At 39.0% G+C, this 22,307-nt stretch overlaps 1 protein-coding gene across 1 annotated transcript in view; it reads right to left on the bottom strand.

The window, feature by feature from the left end:
- AOPEP (aminopeptidase O (putative)) overlaps positions 1-21,981 on the bottom strand; it is a 193,290-nt gene extending 171,309 nt beyond the window's left edge. The window contains exons 1-4 of the mRNA XM_075727096.1: positions 21,176-21,981; positions 8,832-8,998; positions 6,921-6,930; positions 1,015-1,146 (exon numbers count right to left, since the gene is read on the bottom strand). Coding sequence (XP_075583211.1) covers positions 1,015-1,146; positions 6,921-6,930; positions 8,832-8,998; positions 21,176-21,981 — 1,115 coding nt within the window. The remainder of the gene's footprint in view (positions 1-1,014; positions 1,147-6,920; positions 6,931-8,831; positions 8,999-21,175) is intronic.
- Between the last annotated feature and the right edge of the window lie 326 nt (positions 21,982-22,307).

Genomic DNA, 22,307 nt, shown 5'->3' with positions numbered 1-22,307 from the left:
CTTGCCACAAGTAAAGTCTAAACTGCTACTAAATCAAACTGTGTAAAGTCACTCATTCATGACAAACTGGCATAATAAGCAGAATTCATAAATCTGCATTCGTGACACAAGGTCCCTTCCAACCTGGGCTATTCTGTGATTTGATGCCTCCGTGAATTTAAAAAGCTGAGAGTAGCGGAGAGTCATATGCAAGGAAATCAAGTGCCATGTCTGAGACTTCTGCTAACTATGGTGAATACACGTGGAAACAAGTGGTATTTCTCCAGAGCCTTAACTTGTAGCTTCAAATTTCATTTGTAGGCCTATATAGTGTTGTTCTGTTCATCCTTAACTCTGTAATAATTTAAACTCAATGAGCAGTTTTCACTAGATTGGAAGGAGGAACAGATATATCTAAAATAATTATACTTCTACAGGTTTGGTGAAAGACAGCCAAGTAGCCACTGCACGTACTAGACAACAGAGTATTTTTTTACTGAAGAGAACCAATCCCGTTTATTTTATGGGACCACTGCAACAGGTCTTTCATGTACCCAGTCAGTACATATCAACCCAGGCAAACCACTGCACAGGCCAGCTCTAACTCTGGGATGGGACTGGACAGGAACAAAAAAGCAAGTGAATAGGCAATATTGTAGTAGGGGGCATTAGGTATCCAGAATGGACCGAGGCTAGTAACAGGAAAGATCTTACAGCCAGGCATTGCAAGAAACAAGGGAGAACCTGGTATTGCTGCAGCAGGGCAATAACAGACACAGGATGTAGGATACAAATCCAGAGGACACTGGGATTTATCAACCCTATTGCTCACTAAGCAGCTTGTTTTCACATAAAGAGAACCACACCCTTACCCATGAAATAATGCCTTTGGAATTATTTTCGTGACAAGATTTTTGTGTTCAGATTAGACAAGTTCTATTTTGATTCCTGTACTAATGACTCATTTTCACATTCCACAGAGTAAATGAAAATGCTACCCATGTATCATTTTTCAACAATATTCTAAGCACCAACCTGAAATCCACTTGTGAAGATGGCAAGGAAAACTCAAAGTTTGTGAAGGACTGCTGTTTAACTTCCTGCCAGCAGCCCACAGCAATAGTGAAGGTAGATGCTGGCATTGGCATAGTCACATAGTAGTACCAGCTCAAGATACCTGTAAATAAAAAGAACATTTGTACCGACTCATCAGTCACAGCATATACTCAATACTTCACATTTTTATGTACTTGAGATTTTGGGCCAAACCTTCCACCTTACATCCTTGTATTTTTGTTGAGGAAAGAAAAATAATTTCACTGAGACATGTAAGAGCAGTCATATGTAACCACCATGGATTCAGTACTATTTACTTACACCTGCAACTTTCTTCTATCTGATGTCTTTGTCTATAAATAAATCATCCATAAGTGGGATGTTATTAACGCAACTTAACATGATTGTACTGTAACTGCCCAAGAATTGTATCAGATGTGAAATCTAATAGCACCTTTAGACACACTCACACAAAAAAAGATTAAAATTTAACTCTTTCAACCCTGGATCAACCACCTTATGGTTTTGTCTTAACTGTGTTATCTCACACAGAACAAAATCTTTTCTTTGTGTTCTGGGCAGTACCAAACTGATAGGCAAGTTCTAACAAACAACACTAGTGTTCGTGAATTGGACCTGACAATCTGAGATACATGATGTGCCAACCAGACAGTGAGAAAGCAAAGCTCAGAATCACATGAGATGTTGCCTGAGTAAATTATTTGGTCACGCTAATCCAGAAGCTGCTAAAACAAGATTAGAGAGGCTATTAGAAGGTAAAAAGATGGTACGTCTTATCATTATGGGAACACAGTGCTGGAAGACAGGGAGTACAGTATAGGATGACTCTATCTGTGAACACATTTGGATAAACCGCAGGATGTTTTAGGACAGCATACTCTTCATTAATCTAAATGTTGCTTAGATTTGCCGTTTGTCCCTTTAAAAAGGGTGTAAGCTAAAGGGTCACATTGAAGTACTCATTTATGGTCACAAATACAGTTACTACACCATACTAAAAGGTTAATTACTCTTGGAAAGAGGCTAGTATGAGTAACAACCTGCTGAATCATGGTGCAAATAACTGTAGCTGTGGCAACTGTGGAAACATACAAACTTTGGTTATTTTGAGAGAACATTAATACTTGTTCTTTTGCAATACTATTCTGACCAGGGCTATGGAACACTATCAAAAGGAAAAAATAGGAAAAAAAAACCCCAAAACAATCAAGTGGAGGCCACAAGGCATAGAGGAAAGGAAATAAACAACTGCAGCAAAGCATCTCTAGGTTTCCTAACATAATGACCACAGGCGGCCAAGCTGGCCAATGGCAAGACAAGCAGAAAAATCTTTTTGCTTAGCCTCAACAAATTTTCCATCTACTATTTAGTATGACAAAACAATACTGTTTGTGAAGTCTTGTAAGAGGCAGATAAAGCCTCTGCCTCTTCTATGCACTAGCAACCACTTATACTCCCCTCATTCCATTCCACTTTTGGCAATATTCACCCCTACCATCAAAACCCTTTTGTCTGTATTGTCAGGTGAACATATGTTACTCCTGTAATTTTCCTAACCTCCTGTCAGTATGTGAGCAGAAGGAACTTAATTGCTCCAAACACATCAAGAACAAAGAGGATAACTGTTTTGCCAAATTCTCCCCGCCCCGCCCTGCCCCCCCCCTCTTTTTTTTATTAATTTACCAAAGCTACAAATGAGCTAAGGCAAGCAAATGCCACCTTGAGAGGAGAAGTCAGCCAGGACAGCAACAATTTATTATTTTGAAATACCAAACTCCTGATGTAGAGAGTTTCATTGATATAAACTGTGCTAGAGGCCCAAGCCTGCACACACTGAAGTAAAATAGCAGCTTTACCATTGACTTAAATGCATACAAGAGAAGGCCCAGAGGTAGTCTACAATACTTCACTTTGTGTAGCATCTGTAACGTACAAAGCATTACAAAACACTCTATGCAGTTATGTTAACTGTAAAACCTTAAGAGTTAAATAACAGCAGAGGAAGAGTGTGAATTAGAGGAACAGTAATGGAAAAACAGTAATATGTTTTCAACTGAGTTCTGAAACAAGCATGAAAGTCAAAAGGCAGTCACAGAAAACTGTTCCAGACGGCAGGAGGTGTGAAGGAGAAGGCTCTCACAACAGTGAGGAGATTGTCTAAAAGGAAAGGGTGTCGGCCTGTGCTATGCAAACAGAGGGAGCAGAGTGAGGAACAAGTTTAGCAAGACAGGCTAGAGCGAGCAAGACCATAGAGTTTTTTAAAAAACAAGGGTAATTTGAACAGCATGTCGAAATGAATGGGGAATCAGTTTAACAGTCCAAAGATAAGAACAGAACGTACTGCGTTTAGAAATTTACATCAATTAGCAACGAACATATGCTATTCTGAGCTGGAGCAAACCTTGCAAAAGGGTGAAGGTACCAAAGACAAAGAAAGGTAGTTTTTCTTGGTATGTGTTCCCAGATTTATCTAAATTAGGATTTCCCAAAGAAAAGAAAAACAACTAAGATACAGATCCTTGTCTTTTTTCCAAGCCCCTTATATTTTGCAGCCATTATAGACACCATGCAAACTCTGGATACTCCCAGAAAAAGATCCAAGATTTATACTGTCTTTACACACCTAACTGGGGCTCAATCCATTTCCTCCAGGGCTTTTAGATGCCTTCTGCATTCATATTCTAAAACTGTGTAGGATAACTATACATTTATCCTACAGTTTTGTCTTGAACAACTGAACTTACATGCACTGGCATGACGAGTGAGTTTCCTCTATAGTGCATTCACTGATCGGTGACTGAAATGGTCTTTACATTCACAACACTCCTCTACAGCAAGCAGCATGAAGTACTGTTTCAAACAGTCTAACCCTCATTTAACTTCTGTCTTCTCCTCTCACTACTGGTAAGACTGTCTCCCAGCCTGTCCTCTTCTCCCAATATCTTCACTTCTTTTCTTTAACTTTCTTTAGGTCAGTGGGCTTTGTTTTGTTTTCCTTCATCTGTAACCTCAGATCTATCCCAGGGCATAGAATGGGATCACAAGCTCCACTCCACTCTTTTTCTCTCCTCTTCTCTCCCCTTTCCCTGGCTGCCCTCTGCTTTCCAGTGGCTACCTTGTAGACAAGCACCACCTCTAGGGTAAGAGAAAACAGTGCAGCTGAAAAGGGGAGACTGCTTTCTTTACCAAAACCAGCATTTTGTACCACGAAAGCATTTTCAGACTAAGCAATGAGACCTTGGCAAGAACAAAGTATCAAGCTGGGGCTAGTCCATGGGAAAAATAGAGGACGAGCACCCCACTTCCTTTTATTTGTAATCCTTATACCCTCTCCTTACAACCAGACTTTAAAAGGAACTTGATTCCTACACATAATTATTTTAGGCAATTCTAATACTTTCAAAATATTTTCTCTACAGGTAATTTTGAAAATATTTTTTTTTTAAATGGGGTTTTTTCAGTTCTGCAAAGCAAATCCATCATGTCATAACTGCACAAACCATGCAACAACAATCACCTATTCTATGAAGTATAACAGGAAAACATCCCATGCAAAATTTAGGACTACATTTAACAAGGGTAGGAAATTATAATCTATTTATAATTATGCAAAAGAACAATTTAAAGGTTGGTTATTTCTTCTACTTGAAATAATAATGATGACTCATGTAATTACTTCCTAGAATTTTTAATGCATTTAGTTATCTTTGAAACCATTAAAATTGTTCGAGTCCTGTGGAGTCCATTATACCGAGAGTCAGTATCTGTTAATGCCAGATGCAACAGCATTAAGAGAATTTTTACTTACCAGTATATTTTCCCTCAAATAGTTCACATGAACACAAATACAAACACCAAAAACACAGATGATGTCCATGATTTACTAAAAACCACAAAACTTAGCTACCTCTAGGGAAAAAGAGAGATAGTCCCACACAGCATTTGATATACAAAGTAAGAGCTAGTGCTAATACATAAAACTACAGCTAAATAAGTAGTTATGCCAAATTTGGCTGGAGCACCAGGATTAAGAACCCCCAGCCTTCTGAAACGCTTTGTAACTTGTAAAGATCTTTGATCTCATCTGAAAGCCAGAATTTCCCACAGAGCACCCTCACATTCATGCCAGAGTATTAGTTCAACACTGGCTCAGAGGGATGAGCAGCCTGTGATGAGCTGTCAACTCCCATATTTTCTGATATATGTTGGAGATCAATCAACACAAGTACTGGACTCTTTTGTTTTGCCTTGTGAAAAGTGAGAGGAACACAAACAAAAGCAACTGTTGTTGCTGCTCGCTACAGATCGGTAGCAGAGGGTTCTCTAGCACCATATTTCCTCTCGATAACAGAATACACCTTCTCGCGGGAATCAGAGATGGCAAAGCAAGATCGAGGGCTGCATAATGGTGGAGTAACTGCAGAAAAAGCACGCCAGTCAATTTCACACCTAATGGTTGAATATCTACTTCTTGAACATGAATCAAAACAAATGGAAAGGTGTTTGTGACTAAATATATTTGCACCTTCTGTGTGTTACAGTAATATGCTGAAGGAAAGTAAAGCTGACAAGTGTTGAAAAATAAATCCAATGATTAAATGGCTCACATTACACACACCCACCCACCCCCTTCACACACACCCCTCCCCCCCATAAAGCTTTCTCCCAAAGGGCATTGTCAATTGCATTTTTCTGGTAAATTTTTCTTCTCTAAGTACTCCATAAAGCATGCATGGTATTTTTACTGCACTTTTAGGTCATACTTGAATAGTTACCGTTTGTACTTAATTAAGTGACATACCAGTATTTTCAAACAAATGTGGCCTCGCTTTATTTCAAATGACAGGATGAGCCGCAGTTTTGTAGAAGGCAGAATGCAAAAATAGCACATATGGGAGGAAGTACACGATTACCAAAACCTGCAAATACAAGTGGCAAATGAGGAATCTGTGCATGTGAGCACACCTTATTTAGCTATGCACTGGATCACACTATCTGTTCATCTAGAGATGTAGGTCTGTGAAGCAGAATGCAGATCTCTGTTTAAAAGCATGAAGGTGTCATCCTTGCTTGCTGTTCTTTTATTGTCTGCCTGCACACTTGTTATAAATATGACTTTTAAAGGAAAAAAAAATTCAGCTATCTTGTAATTCTGTTCAGAATAGATTCATTCACAAATGCTTGCCAAAATGCTTATTCTTTCCGAGAAATTGCATTTTTAAAAATATATTTTCGTGTTCTGCCAGTTACGTATGATTTTATAAATATGCAGCACAGCAATAGCATACTGTATGTAAATAATCTGGCAAATAAAAGTTATTTTAATTGAAGTCACCCTGAAAGCCTTTTAGGTGTGTTTTATAAATGTAAAGACAAAATTTTAAGTTGGGTAGATTTCATATGCCCTGCATAATTGCTGAACAACAAGATCTGTGTGGGACAGGTTATTTAACACTACAGACCACTTTGAGCTTTTTAACTCTTACAAGTCCTACTGATTAAACTAATGAATTTGTATTCCTAAATTAATTAAGAATTTATTCAAGGCTTCAGATTAGCACTTGAGTCTTGGGTGTGTTTGCTTAATAAAACATTCCAACATTCCTCACCATGTTGCTCCTTTCCCTTCTTTCCTCTGTAGCTATTTTGTAAATTTTTACAATTCCAAACAGCTTTCTAACACTGATTTGTCATTTCCCACTGTATATAAGCACCAAGATAATGAGGGTTCATTCATGATTAAGTCGTTGAGAGCTACTGGAGCACAATGCCTACTACCTTTAAAGAAACCCAGCAACGCTTGCATCATGACATCAAAATTAGCATAAATAATTGTGTGTGCTGCACAGATCCATAAGCAGAACCTTCCACACTCTTGGGAATTCCATCTTGAGGAGAGGCAGAAGCAAAACTAAGGACAGAAGTGCATCATGTGCTCCTGCTGCTTCTCTTCAGTAAAGTTCAGCACAAAACTTTGCATTGTCACATGGCTCCTAGAGAAGCCAGCTTTAATGCTGCATTTGATTCTTCCCAGTTCACACTTTTCACTCAGCACTTCATTAGCACAGCGAAGCTAAAATGAGTCATTTCCTCCCTACCGGCCTTTCCATTAAAGACTTCTTAAAGTATTTCTTGCTTTCACAGAGTTTTTAGGAAAGAAAATACACTGGGTTAGCCTTTGGAAACTTTAAAAAAAAAAAAAACCAACCCCAAACTAACCCAAACACAAACCAAACAAATATTTAAGCTGACACATGAATGACCAACATAAACTGACCCACTGCAACAACTACAAGGATTTAAACAAAAACACGTTCTGTTCTCTACTAGGTGACAAGGCTGACTTTGGGTGACTAAATGCCAGTGCTATCCTTAACAATATGGTACCCTGATATCATTCTCAACACTCCATCAACAGCATTCAAGTATAAATTTTTAAACTAGAATGACAAAACAATTTTAATGAGGAAATAATTCTTTCACAATACAGCCTTTTCAACTACCTAATTGGTCTAAGAGAATATAAATTTTAACTGACCTATGCCAATTATACTGTCTGAAACTTCTTCCAAGGTTTCTATTTCTAGAAATTCACATAAGCATCCTTCTTCCTCTCAGTATTTCAGGCCACAGAGCCACCACTGAGGGACAGACAAGCAACAGTTCATTAACAAGGTGTAAGTGTGGATTAAACTAATTAAACAATGATGGCAGAGCTGCTCTCCTAGTCTGAAGTCAAGAGCACTCTTGCTTTCTTGATGCTGAGACAGAAAAGTATTATTGTCCAAGTGAGCTGAGCAGCTCATCATGGCAGTTTTCCATATTTCAACAGCAGAGACAAGGCCTGAAAGAGGCTTCACATATGGCCAAAAATAACCAGACAATTCCATTCAAATGGATTAACTGATGGTTCTCAAATCAGGAGACTTTCATTCTTTTTTCCCCTCAAGAATAAACTTGCCTCTTTAAAGGGTAACAGAAGGGATTTCCCCCTCTCCCCCCCGAAACACACAATTCTAACATTTTCCTATATGCTATTTTTCATCAGAACTACTTACACTAGAAAATACTGATCGTGTTTGACAGATTATCTCAAAACTAGCAGGAGCAAGACATACTTTGTATTATTACGTGTAGAACTGCCTTAAAAACTTCCTTTTCTGTGCAGACAGGGGTTCACAGAATAAGGTATAACCAACACAGAAGAAAAACGTTTGCTTGCTTGCTGTTGCACAAGGCATGATCTACCAATGCCAAAAAAACCCCAAAGACCAGATATTCAGGGCACTGACCTGATTTTCTTCATCAAGTCCATCTATTTCAGGAAACAGGTATGACACAATGACTGCTTCTAATCATTGGCCCGCTGAGCTCCACTTGGGCTGGAGAACTAAAACTGAAATTATCTACCAAGGCCTGAAGTTGTCAAAAGTCTGATAAGGTACTTCATCTATGAAACGTTCAACTGCGGAGTGATCAAAACAAAGCCAATTTATGACAAGTGAAATCTAGGTTTAAAAAAGTAAAAGGAATAAAACCACAGAAAAAAGTAAGTAGAAATAACACAGTGAAATGCAGACGCCTTGAATTCTTACTAATTTATCCTGAGGCCTTGAGCAGGTAACTGTTCCATAGAATGACATAGATATTACAGATAGACATGTAAGTGCTTTTAAGGTTAGGAACTTCATTCTTTCAAAAATGATGTATTTACTAAGCTATATTTCTAATCATAAAATTATTAAAAATAATTTGCTATAGAAAATATATTTCACCTTCTCGAAGCTGGACTGGTTCTGCTGAGTTTTCACCACTCATTAACACAACAAAGCCTGCAGCTGTTCGGACTGAGGCTTGCCATGTTGACAAGGCAACGGGTGGTTCTTGGCATGGGAAAAGGGCTCTGTTGTTTATTGGCGATCCCATCGTATAAACACATGGCCTAGATGGAAGGAAAAGAGATTGAAGTTGGAGTTACGATAAGAAAGACTGAATTAAGTTTTCTGTCAAAAATCAAACCTACTGTTGTACTGAGTTTTGTTTTTAACCTCAGCTATGTAGGTTTCAAACCTCTATGACATGAACCAATCAAAGAACGACCTAAATCATTTAAGACAGGATGAAGAAAAGCAAGATTACCACAATAATTTTTACATAAACTAGAAAAGAGTAACTCCAGTCTTTCCCTTCTCCTGCTTCTGCATGAGCTTTCCAGCCTCATACAATAACTCTCCACTGAACACATAAGGCCAAAGAAGGTTTCTGAATATCTTCTGAAGATGCCATTGCAAGGCTTCACCAACACCTGTGACACCTCCCTGTTGTCTTCACAGTAGTGCTTTCATTATCTTTAATCCCATCCCTCTGTACAACCTGGAGGTTCATCCAAACTCAGAGCAGTAGATCTAGCCTTGAGCCTTCCATAGTCCAAGCCTCAATAAATCTTGACATTTACACATTTCTTCTTCCAGTAATGTAACGCACGCCGGCTCACTTGCCTTTCAGAATTTCAGCCACAGGGGATATAATGAGAAGAAAGAATTTCTTCCCTATCAGCCTCAGCCTCCTTCTCACTTTTCACATAGCAATCTTCCTTGTACTATTGCTCTTTTTGCAGTTTCTCTAACCCTCTCTTAGGCAGCCTCTTCATCTACTGCCCCTTTCCAATTTCAGCTGTAGTATTTCATGCCAGCCAATTTCTTATTAGCAGCTTAGCCACAGCTAGGAAGGTAACAAGGCCTTTCATTAACTCCTTGTAGCTTGCTATTGCTGGGCACAGATGTAATAATTCTTGTTTTACTTCTTTTGTTGCATTTTGCAGCTTCATCTTAATTTGTAGTACTTGCATAACACCACCCCTTAGCTTAAAAAAGCTAAGTTTTCAAATATAAATTATATAAGACAAACACAGTCAGTAGGTTTTTCCAGCTAAAAAAAGAAAATCTTGAAGGCATCACTTCACTACACTGAGTTTTTAAAAACCTGTGATATTTAAAGCCGATATTCTGGGAGCACAACACATTATTTTGTGAATGCCTGAGGCTAAAAATATTCTGATAAGTATCTTTCATAACTTGAGTTTAAAAATCATCAACACTCAACTCCAGAAAACAGGAGACAAGTTGTTAGGACAAAGCCTATTTTGCAATGGCTAAGATCTGAGCATCTTGTTTACTCCCGTCCAAACAGCTCCTCTGTTCAAATTGTTCCTTCCCTAAAACCAACTCTAAACTACACAGAAGGAAAGAACTTGGACATACAGATGGCCACAGATGAAAATATTCAGAAGCTATTTTTGCCCTCTTGTCAAAAGTGCTATCTGTGCTACTGGATCCAGAGCTGTCCATGGCACAGTCAAGTTACTGTGGCTTAACTAATGTAGGCCAGCTGATCTTTCAATAAAACAGGAAGGGAAACTGCAGCTTAAGTAGGCCTACTGCAAATGCACACAAACAGAAAAAGAAGATAATCTGGCTCCCCCTGCCATGTGTCAGAGTGAACAGAGTAGGACATAGATACCCAGTGCAGCTCAACAGGTAACTCCCATGGCAGGAAAGTCAAATGGTTATCTTTTACCTAGTAAAACCCAGCTAAATGTAAAAGACCACTACTCTGTATAAATCTTTAATTAGCTTTAATTTCTTTAGAATTAATGTCCTACAACTGAACTGGTAGCCAACTCTGATAAACATAAAGCAATTGGGTTTTCTCCCAGAAAAAGAAACAGTGCATGGCAGTGAGTTCACAAGAGAAAGGAAGAGCTTGCTTTTTCACCTCCCAGGAGGTTCTGCTTCCTCCTTATAATGCTAGCCAAGAGATACTGGCATATTATTTAACCCAGAACATCTGTGTGCTGCAAGGGGATGGGGAGGAAAGTATCATTCTTCATTCACGAAAACTTTATCAAAATACACAGGATTATAAAAAGAGATCCTAGTAGAGTTTATAGGAATGAGAGGAAGGTGAGGATAATGACTACTGTTACACATATTTTACCAATGATTTACCGTGCATTTGTGAAGGCTGTTTTGCTGGGTGTCATTGGTACAACCCAGTCTTAATAGCAATACAGGGGATTTTCATATCCTGAAGAAATTTTAGAGGGAAATGCCACAATGACTGAGGAAGTGGGCTGGCAGAAGAGCACTAAGCAGAAAGTTGCAATGCTGTGTAAATATGATACAAACTTAACACAGAACAGACACTACCAAGACCATTAATGTTATCTTGCTCTCAGCACTAAATGTAAAAGACCACTAAATGTATAAATCTTTCATTAGCTTTAATTTCTTTTAATTTAATTGCACTTTTTACCTGTAGACCATGAAGTGTTCTACAAATAATGTCAATACCATTTTGCAGATGGGGAATATGAAACCCAGTGAACAGATTTGCTGAGTGCTAGCGTTCAAGCTGCACCAACAGGCTTAGTTTCAAGCCTCCCAGTCCAATAGCTTTCACACCGGACTAGGAAGCCTCTCATTATGAGAAATAATACATATTACATAACTAACTTTTTTCCCCAGAACATTTTAATGCTAAAGTACATACACAAGCAGGTCACATGTCTCTGCAATTAAGACCCAAGTACGAAAGGGAGTTAGAAAAGCAGACAAAGACTGGTCGAGTACATAATCTTTTCTTCAAAACTAACTGTCATTTCCACTCCACACCTGTTTTAATACCATTTTTTGTGCAGGTATACACAGTATCTTCATTATTTCAATATATTTATTTTAAATTCAAATTATTTCAAACAACTTCATTATTTCAAACCAAAAATGTATTCAAATACGTCAAAGTCTGCTAAGAAAATAGTAATGAAACATACAAATTCTAAACTTCAACATGAAACTGTCAGAACAATTACATCAGCTTTTAATTAGATATTCATACATTCATAGCAAGACCACCTGGAGGCTTGACTGACAGCATGCCATCAGCTGAGATGTCTGCTAACATTGAACAGTCTCCTGCTCTGCTTTGGAGAGGAGCTTTTACAAGGTGAACTCATGACTTTTTCTTCATCTTTTCTTCTTTCACTGGGATTTTTAATCTATTGTCTTCTCACTATAAAATATACCTCCATTGATTTTTTTGCTTCCCATGACAAATCATGTTTTACTTTGCTAATTTTTTTATACTTCATTTACAGTGCTAATTTCTTTTTACCATATTGGTAATAGTGCAGTGTTACTTTAGGACACCCACTGCAGCTGACAGTTTTCTTTGTTCTGGGTCAGGCAGCACAATTCCAGCACATAAGAGGACCAGAAATATAATTCTTATCCTGATATGGATGAGATTTTTCACCTGATCCACAAAAATAAGAATTACTAGCTAACCAAGGTACATCAAATAATAGCAATGACAAATAACTAATTTTAGACTGCTTTTGTCAATTGATATAAAAATTTGCCTTTTTTTCTGATTTATCCCTGCCACTGCCAGCAAGAAACTTCACAGTTCCTTTTCTTTTTCCTACTATCTATCCTCTCCATCTCTCTTCTTTCACTTTTAATGGTCTTGTAACATTCAAATCATCTACTTACGTAATATGTTGTTTATGCCAGCCATAGTCTTTGCCACCATAAGTTGGAAGTGATAAGGAAATTGAATACAGCAAAAGTAAGATAAGCAGAGAACTCTGACTATTTGTCTAATTAGTTGTTACATTGGAAAAACAAGCACCCACAAAATGCAAAATACATCTCTGGTCACTCATCTAGCCAACTTTATGACTAGTAATTCCCAGAAATCATGCACTAGTTGTGGTATTGTTTGGTTTTGCTCCAAGAGGAGACTCGGGGCTGTCTGTTGTTCCGTAATCTCCCGGAGCCAAGGATTCTGAGGAAAATTTGATTCAGGCAATCCTAACTCATCAGTATTCCATATATTTTCATAATATAACAAAACCAGTTCAAACCAGCTCTTGGCAGATCTCCGTCTCCCATGTAAGCATATCAATTATAATAACGAATTAAGCTACTACCTTAAAGTGAATAATAAATGTTCAGTTGATACTCTGTTCTCTGAACAGGAATCTGCAGGTCTTCTTTGAGATACCTGCCATCAAACACTTGAATCATGTCCTAAGGCTCAGCCATGTCAACCTGCTTTGGTTAGTGCCTGTTTGAAGCTTTCTCAAGGAAAATGCGCAGCTCAGCAACTATATCCCCTTCCTGTATTTGAAAAAATACATTCCCTATTTCTTCAAGGGTTGACTCCACGTAAAGATACAAGGTGGCAACCTCCTACAGCTACAAAGCCATTCCCTGTAAAACCACTGCTGTTTACAGCTGTTTCTTACTCTAAATTACAGTGTCACTTCCACGAAGCAGCAGGATTTACTGGCACCTAAATCACACCAACTTTTTTGTTCTGCCTTATCAAAAGGTGACAGTGATTGTCATCAGATTCCAGCAGAGCAGGTATTCTTGTTTTCATTTTTCTGTTGAATAAAACACCAGTCAATAACTACCCATGACTTTTTCAAGCCGTTCTCCAACTTAAAAGTACTAAGTATGATTATGAAGTGAGTGATTCCACCGACTTTTCCAGTAATCTCTGTTAGTCTGATGCTGGTTTTCCAACAGCTGGATAGCTACATTTCTAAACTGATACTTCACTGTAAATTTTTTTTACTTTTGCCCACTAATTTGTCATTCACATCAGGTATATCAATCCTGCTTCTTCTAGACATAGTACATGCACAGTCTCCTGTTCAAAAGTTTTGTCTTTTAGTACAGTCATCACTGGGAAGCAAGGATAACAAGGTTGACAGCGCATACCTTCTTCATCCAAAGTAAATCAATTTTAATACTTACTGTGCTCCCACTTCACTTGCTTTGGCCTGTATTTTTGATAAATGCAATATGCTTAACAGCTTTTTCAATGTTGTTATAAGAAGGTTTCCTAAATTTGAAGTCACACATCTGACAAATCCCCTAGGTATTCCATTCCCTGTGCATCTTTTAATACTACTTCTGTAACACCTTAGGAAGAACCCCCTGACTGTGTTTAAACAGAATTTAACTTCATAGCAATAGCTCCTGTTTAAATGGTAGTAAAGATTGGAAATAACTGACTATTGGTAGAGAAAACAGGAGATTTCCTAATTGCTCTATTCCTACAGCAGTGAACAAAAAAATCCAACCCCTTTGTAAGCCTCTGTCTTTAAAAATAGAAGACGTTTTTTCTATGGGTATGAACTGTGACACAGTTGGACTTTCTCAGCTCTATTCTGAAATCAAAGGTTGCTTTGGTTTCTTGGCCAGACAATTCACAAACGCACAAGTGCTGGTTTGACTCTTCATTCCCCATAACACTGGGTATTTAATCTTCTGTGTTTTCATCTTCCTTTTAGCTTTGAAAATTAACACACTTAGACTTCTATTGTTTATATGGATAATGGTATTTTCATAACACTATTTCATTCTCAGCCTCCTCTGATCTAGTATGGTCCTGTCATTGGCACATTTCAGTGAAGAAACTTGCCTTTTGTATTCCTTCTTCCTGAAGCAGTATCACCAGCCTTGCCCCTTACACTCTGGTACACACTGCTTCTGTGAGTGCTCAGTGCTTCCTTCCTCTGTCCTGTGCCATAGGCATCCACTTACTCCACCTACATCTGAGTATCATTTGTCCTGCCAGGCCATGAAACGTGCTATAACTCTTCAAAGTATTACATTCACCAAAAATACCTCGTTTTCTTCCTTTTTAGTTAGGACAACTAACTCAGAAGAGTTATATTTTTAGAAATATTTGTTTGTTGCCACCCACATTTCCAGAATATCAAATCAGTTCATTTTCTACTCAAGGTCTGCCTGCTTTTTTGTTTATTTTTATTTTACTTCTCCATTTTATTCCTGATACCATTTGTTCTTCCTTAGAAATCACTGTGTCAGATATGAGTGATAAACAAACTTCATTAATTGGAGAAGGCTGAGGTACTCAACAACTTCTTTGCCGCAGTCTTCACCGGCAACTTCTCTCCTCACCCCTCCCGAATCGATGGACCAAAAGATGGGGACCAGGGGGGTAAAGCCCCTCCCACTGTAAGGGAAGAGCAGGTTCGAGACCACCTAAAGAACCTCAATGTACACAAGTCTATGGGACCTGATGACATGCATCCCAGAGTCCTGAGGGAATTGGCTGATGTAGTTGCCAAGCCACTCTCCATGATACTGGAAAAGTCATGGCAGTCTGGTGAAGTCCCTGCTGACTGGAAAAAGGGGAATGTTGTGCCCATTTTTAAAAAGGGAAGAAAGGAGGACCCTGGGAACTATCAACCTGTCAGCCTCCCCTCTGTGCCTGGGAAGATCATGGAACAGATCCTCCTAGAGCTATGCTCAAGCACATGGAGGACAGGGAGGTGATTCGCGACAGCCAGCACAGACTCACCAAGGGCAAGTCCTGCCTGACCAACCTAGTGGCTTTCTATGAAGGACTGACTGCACCAGTGGACAAGGGAAAAGCAATGGATGTCATCTACTTGGACTTCTGTAAAGCGTTCGACACAGTCCCCCACAACATCCTTCTCTCTATATTGGAGAGATATGGGTTTGATGGCTGGACTGTTCGATGGATAAGGAATTGGCTGGATGGTCACATCCAGAGGGTTGTGGTCAATGGCTCGATGTCCACATGAAGACCGGTGACAAGTGGGGTCCCTCAGGGGTCCGTACTGGGACCGGTGCTATTTAACATCTTCATCAATGACATAGACAGTGGGATTGAGCGCACCCTCAGCAAGTTTGCAGATGACACCAAGCTGAGTGGTGCCATTGGCACACCAGGAGGACGAGATGTCATCCAGAGGGACCTGGACAAGCTGGAGAGGTGGGCCTGTGTGAACCTCATGAGCTTCAACAAGGCCAAGTGCAAGGTCCTGCACCTGGGACGGGGCAAACCCCGATACCAATACAGGCTGGGGGATGAAAGGATTGAGAGCAGCCCTGCGGAGAAGGACTTCAGGGTACTGGTGGATGAAAAGCTGGACATGAGCCGGCAATGTGCACTTGCAGCCCAGAAAGCCAACCGTATCCTGGGCTGCATCAAAAGAAGCGTGGCCAGCAGGTCGAGGGAGGTGATTCTGCCCCTCTACTCTGCTTTGGTGAGACCTCATCTGGAGTACTGCGTCCAGCTCTGGGGCCCTCAGCACAAGAAGGACATGGACCTGCTGGAGCGGGTCCAGAAGAGGGCCACAAAAATGATCCAAGGGCTGGAGCCCCTCTCCTGTGAGGCCAGGCTGAGGGAGCTGGGTTTGTTCAGCCTAGAGAAGAGAAGGCTGCGAGGAGACCTTATTGCGACCTTCCAATACTTAAAGGGGGCCTACAGGAAAGATGGGGAGAATCTTTTTAGCAAGGCCTGTTGTGACAGGACAAGGAATAACGGATTTAAACTAAAGAAGAATAGATTTAGACTAGACATTAGAAAGAAGTTTTTTACGATGAGGGTGGTGAAGCACTGGAACAGGTTGCCCAGAGAGGTAGTGGAGGCCCCATCCCTGGCAACATTCAAGGTCAGGTTGGATGGGGCTCTGAGCAACCTGACTGAGTTAAAGCTGTCCCTGCTCACTGCAGGGGGGTTGGGCTAGATGACCTCTAAAGGTCCCTTCCAACCCAAAGCATTCTATGATTCTATGATAATTACTCAATTATAAATACTCATCACTGGGAACAAAATTACCCAAAATAACAGGAGAGAATTCCCCACAGCTGATGGTAGCCACGTATGAGTTAGTCTGTCACTTGCCCGGATTCTGGAGGATCTTATTGTCCCATGCCTTGCCCATGAAGAAAACCAAGCTCTTCATTCCTTTCTTGCATTCCCAGCATCCAAGAGCACAGAATGATGCTAACTCAGGCCACTGAAAAATAAACACCTATTTTCAAGACACATTTTCTAGTCTGCAGTTTGAAACTGTGAAAATCTGACTCATTTTTCCAATTTCTACCCTGGAAAAAATTTGCTTTGAAAATATCTAATGCATTATGAAAATTCAATGGATGCCTAAAGGCTATAGATACGGGGTTACATTGGCACAAACCTGTATTACCAGTGAAACAGATAACTCTACCTTTCAAACTAACCTCAGTAGTATATTCGAAAGAACTACTATCAGGCATTCCCTTCCCCCCGCCTTATTTTCAGTTAGGTTAGCTCTTTAATATGCCTTATCACCCAGCTGTACACACACCTTTGTCTTCATACCAGTGGTGGAGGGAACCAACATCCAGGTTTAGAGAGGTCAAGAGTGTGTCTTTCAGCAAGTGTATTTTGGTAGGCTTTTTAAGCTCTCCCTCCTTCCTTCTTTTCATTAGTACAAAACAGCTCTGTGGTTGACTCTATATTATTAATACACTTTGGGACAGAAAATACAAACACAAAGCATTATGCTGAACTTCGAGGGTAGTCAGAAAGACTTCAGACTAAGTAGGGAGAAACTGTGTGATCCAGCCTGGGAATCAGTACAATTACCCTCTTTTTTTTGCAGGCCTACTGCAAACATGTTCTAAGTATGGCCTAAAATGCCCAGGTATGTCAGTATGATTACGGAATGACTTGTAGCCAATACCCTGACAATATCCACTGCAAATTGCTAGCTAACCATAGCCAAATGCAATTCTTCACTCTTAAGTACTAACCACTAAGGCCACGAAGAACAATTTTGCAACCTTTAGATGGTCATTTCACGTTTTCCAGTGTTTCCCATTTGGACAAATTAACACAAGATTAACTCTTTCTAGAGCATTTCCCCAAAACTGCTCAATCATCCTTTAATAGCTTCTAAAAATATACTTTTCCATAGCATTCTCATGAAAATCATACATTCAGAGTAATTCAACCCATCCCCTTACTTCCCAGAATTTCTCCTTTTCTGTGTGTCTGATATCTAGGGCTCAACCTGGAAAAATAAATGCATGTGCCTGACTGATTCATGTACCTATTCATGTATGACAAAGTAAATAATGCACAGGTAGCTTACAGGATTAGGACCCAGTACTGAAAGGTTTCAGTGTCATGGAATGTCTTTCATGGATGTCATTCATATCAAAGATACTCTTTCATTCCTAATCCCACAATGAGGAAATGAGTTCCATTCCAGTCACTCATTAATATCAACAAAAACCATTAACTAATTTATGACAGCAATAGAAGTGGCAATAAGTAGGGCAGAAAAAAGGTGGGAGGAATGTCCCACTAGAGGTGACTTTGCAAGGCTGTCTGCTAGGAAAACTACCTCTTTCATTTTAACCCAGAAGTGTTTAATCCTTTTCTTAAACAATAAAGAGGCGGGATCCCAGGATATTTTAATGAATAAGGATTCTTAACAATGATCATGAGAAAGCATTTAATTTGAAATACACTGGTAGCCATGCTGACTCAACACTGCTTCATACTCCTAAGAGTTAGGCAAAATTGCTTAAACACCTTGATGGGCTGGCAAAAAGTTTCTCCTTCCCAGTAATGAAAGATTAATAATACTTAATATTAGTAAGAATACTTCAAACATAAGTATAATCTTATTAACCTTGCAACATTACCATCTTAGTTTTAAACCCCAGTGATGTATTGTGCTAGTGAATAATTGAAAAACTTTGAAACAGAACTCTTTTTTCATGATAAATATGTTACAAATGTTATAATGACCACATTTTTTTTCTATTTTAATAATTACATTATTGATCACCGTTAAAAGTTACCTGCCAATTTTAAGAACTGATATAGTACTTGTAAGTATAAGTTCTGGAGAGACAAAAAAGTGTGTCTATTTATACATCTATGTATATATATGTGCATACCCACATATAGTCACACACACACTCTATTCCTCTATTTTGCCCCCTTTTTAGTACTTTCGCATAAACGCCCCCAAAAGCATGTTATTACAAAAACCATGTTTTAAGGCTAAAGAAAACCTTCCTTCTTGATCATTAATGTATTTTCTAGTATCAAAAGCCCAAACAGGGAAATGCTAAATTCCATGTCTTCAGTTCATCTACTGAAAACAGAAGCATGCCCTGCTGTGTTAACATCGGGTTTGCATACACATATCTCAACTTGCCTAAACTCATCCCACAAAGCTTTGTTTTAACTGATTTTTTGTGCATTATAATACATCATTGTTTAAAGCAAATAAAATGGAAGTCATTATAAAATAGCGCATAGGTTAAATTTCAAAACACTGTACTAGTGTTAAATTAGAGGAAGCACTGGAAGTGGCCATGCAATGCTTGTACTTCGTTATTCGCTTCACTTTTCTTTGGGGTTAGAACCATAGATTATAGACTCCCCTGGGAAAGGATTTGATATCTACCTAAAAAAGCACCTTAGGCATAATTTGGAACAATTTAAAGAATTCCCCTATGAGACTATAATGTAATAGTACTTCCCCCATACATTATAAATGGGCTTTATTTTTTAAAAGGGAAGGAAAAATAAGACAGCATTTTGTACAATGAGCTTTACCACTATATTTATGCGTTCATCACATACAGAATTTGATTTTAAAAATGTAGAAGAAAGATTCTAATGACTGCGATATGAAAACTTATTTTCTGAAAGGCATTAGTTTCTGGAATACCCTACAAAAGTCTGAAAATAAACCAGCTTGAGACTATTTGCTACCATCAGACTGCCTGACCCACATCAAGCCATCTTTTCCTGCTCCATTATTGATTCATAAAATTCCACGTGTTTGTGTCCAACTGCCATGAAATGTCTCTCAAGTAAGAAGAACAATTTCCAGTGAAAGGGAAAGAGTCAAAACTAAAAGACATCAGTGATTTAGATGCTTAAAAGAAACTTCCAAATGCTCAGAACACACAGACAACACACAGAGGACTTGTGCTATACCAGCTGAGTGTTGCTAACATTAGTCTCAAAGACTTTAGTAAGGGGCAGGTAGACACGGACACCCTGTGTGATCACAGGAAGTTGCCCTAACTTTGCATGCAGTCAAACTTTGGAATTTTCATAACTAAAGATACTATATTGAGTTAAATTTCCTAAACGCATACCAAAAATTACTCCTTGGGGAGTGAGGAAGGGACGGGGAAGGGAAGGAGGTAATGAACATGACTGAGACATTCCTGGACTTGACGCTGCTCATGGTTTAGCAGTAATTAGCTAACTACCAGATGTACAATTAAAAGACCTTATTTTCCTCCCTAACTTGGATGCTAGTGAGAAGACTCTTAATTTCTATTAGCGTAACTGAAAAGTGACCATATATCTCTAGTTTGGGAATGACAAGCAAGTATTCAATCAGACCAAATTTCTTTCTCACCTTCCAACTTTGTTCCTGTTTTTTAGGTATCATAAAGAACTGGATGATCTTACAGGTCTTTTCCAACCTAAACGATTCTATGATTCTATAACTAACAGCCATTAAAATCCAGCTTTGAACATTACCATAAAACAATTACAGTTATAGAAGTCAAGAGTGGATTGTAGTTTCCCTCCAATAAAGAGCTTATCTTGAGGATTTCTATACAGCATTGTGTACTTTCACAAATGCTAGGTAAAATGCCAATTCTTCTTGCAGTTTCAGTCTGCAGTTCATCTGCTATCATCAATGTACTTTACATAACAGATGAAGGAGATTTTAAAAGTTGATTATGAGAGACTAAGCAGGAAAAGACTGCATCTCTAAACTTATTACAATATTGATAAAAGACTAGTTGTGAAGCAATTCTATTAAATATTATGTATACTGATCTTTATGCTGTATGATCAGTTGTCTAAGCCAGGAAGGAAAAAGAACACAAAGTACTAAAGTGTAAATAACTTGTCATGCATACCTTCTCTTCCCCAAAGCAGTAATTCCCTATTCCCTGCACACACTTATTCCAATATACAACAATTATTTACTCCCCCTCAGAATGTGCAAACTTAAACAGGCCTGAGGTCTTCAAGTCCATTGGGGTTTCTTGAGCAGAGAGTTTGTCTGTTCTCCTACAGGACAGCAACAGGATTCAAACCAAGGATGAAATGAAAACAATGGAAGAGAATGCTCATCATCTTCACAGCTGCTCAGCACTGCAAGATTCTACATTCTTGCACCTATGTTTAAAATTAATGCGTGCAGAGCTTTCAGCTAATAGTTACATACCTGCCACTCTGGTCTGTAGTCCATGTAACAGATCTTCCCTCCGGTTTGGTTTTGTACCATATTCTTATTGCATGAGGAAAGTCTGTTGGAGTCTGAATTCCTGATTTCCTTATCTCCAAGCTCCAAGTGCCAGTAGTAAACAGAAGCTCTCCACAGCCAGGCGCCTGGCTGCAGCGAGTAAAATAGTGTAGCTGTTCCTTCCAGCGATCTGCAGGTAAAGTCACAAGTTCGTGTACAATCTGATTCCTGAGATTTTCCAGCTTCTTTGAAGTATCAGTTAGCTTGGCAGACCTTGTGAATTTTTCAATGCCTGACACAGCAGCAACATCTACCTCCTCAACCTTTAGTATGGACAAATCACAGCAGTCCAATACCAGCAGAAAATCCTTGTTCCCATGATTCTCTATGTCACAGCAGTCCTTTGAACTAGAAATCCCAGAAGCCTGTTCCTTGTTGCTATGGTTACCATTTTTATCAGAAGTGTCTTCTTCACCTTTACCACAGAGAGCAAAATCATTATATTCTGTTTTAGATGAACAGGCACTCACATTTGTCACAGGAGTATAGCAGAGTTCAGATGCCCTCATTTTACAGGTTTCATCAAACTGTGATTGGCAGCCCTCTTTGCCAGTATGGCTCGTTTTCCTGTACTGGCTCCCAGTCTCAAAGAATAAAACTATGATGCCTTCAATAACTTTACTTTTAAAATCCACATCCAAGTCCAATATATAGTGCTTTACAAGCATATAGCTAGTGTTGGCCATTAAGGGCAAGTCATCCTTCATGGGGTCTAGCTGTGCCTCCATGTTCCAGTCTACCGGGCAAAAGTTTTACAAAGCCTTAAGACATTTCTTACATATGATGTCTCCATAAATAGCGAGGCTATTCAGCCTTCCCATGCCAAAAATAATTTTGATTAATATTACAGTATTGAAATTAATTGCAGTTCCTCCACTTCTCACATTCTATAAAAAAAAAAAAGAAATCAGATAATCATTTCACAACCATTTCTGAAATGCACAAAACCTAAATGTTATTTAATGTCCAGTTGGCTTTATTAAAAAATAGTACAGCCAGAAGGTGATTGTGTCTCCACAGAATGGCATCCAGGTAGCTCCTTCAGCAGTTGCTG

The sequence above is a fragment of the Pelecanus crispus genome, chromosome Z, assembly GCF_030463565.1.
Source record: "Pelecanus crispus isolate bPelCri1 chromosome Z, bPelCri1.pri, whole genome shotgun sequence".
Taxonomy (NCBI): domain Eukaryota; kingdom Metazoa; phylum Chordata; class Aves; order Pelecaniformes; family Pelecanidae; genus Pelecanus; species Pelecanus crispus.
The sequence above is the reverse complement of the archived record's forward strand: the minus strand, read 5'-3'. Positions and strand labels throughout refer to the sequence as shown.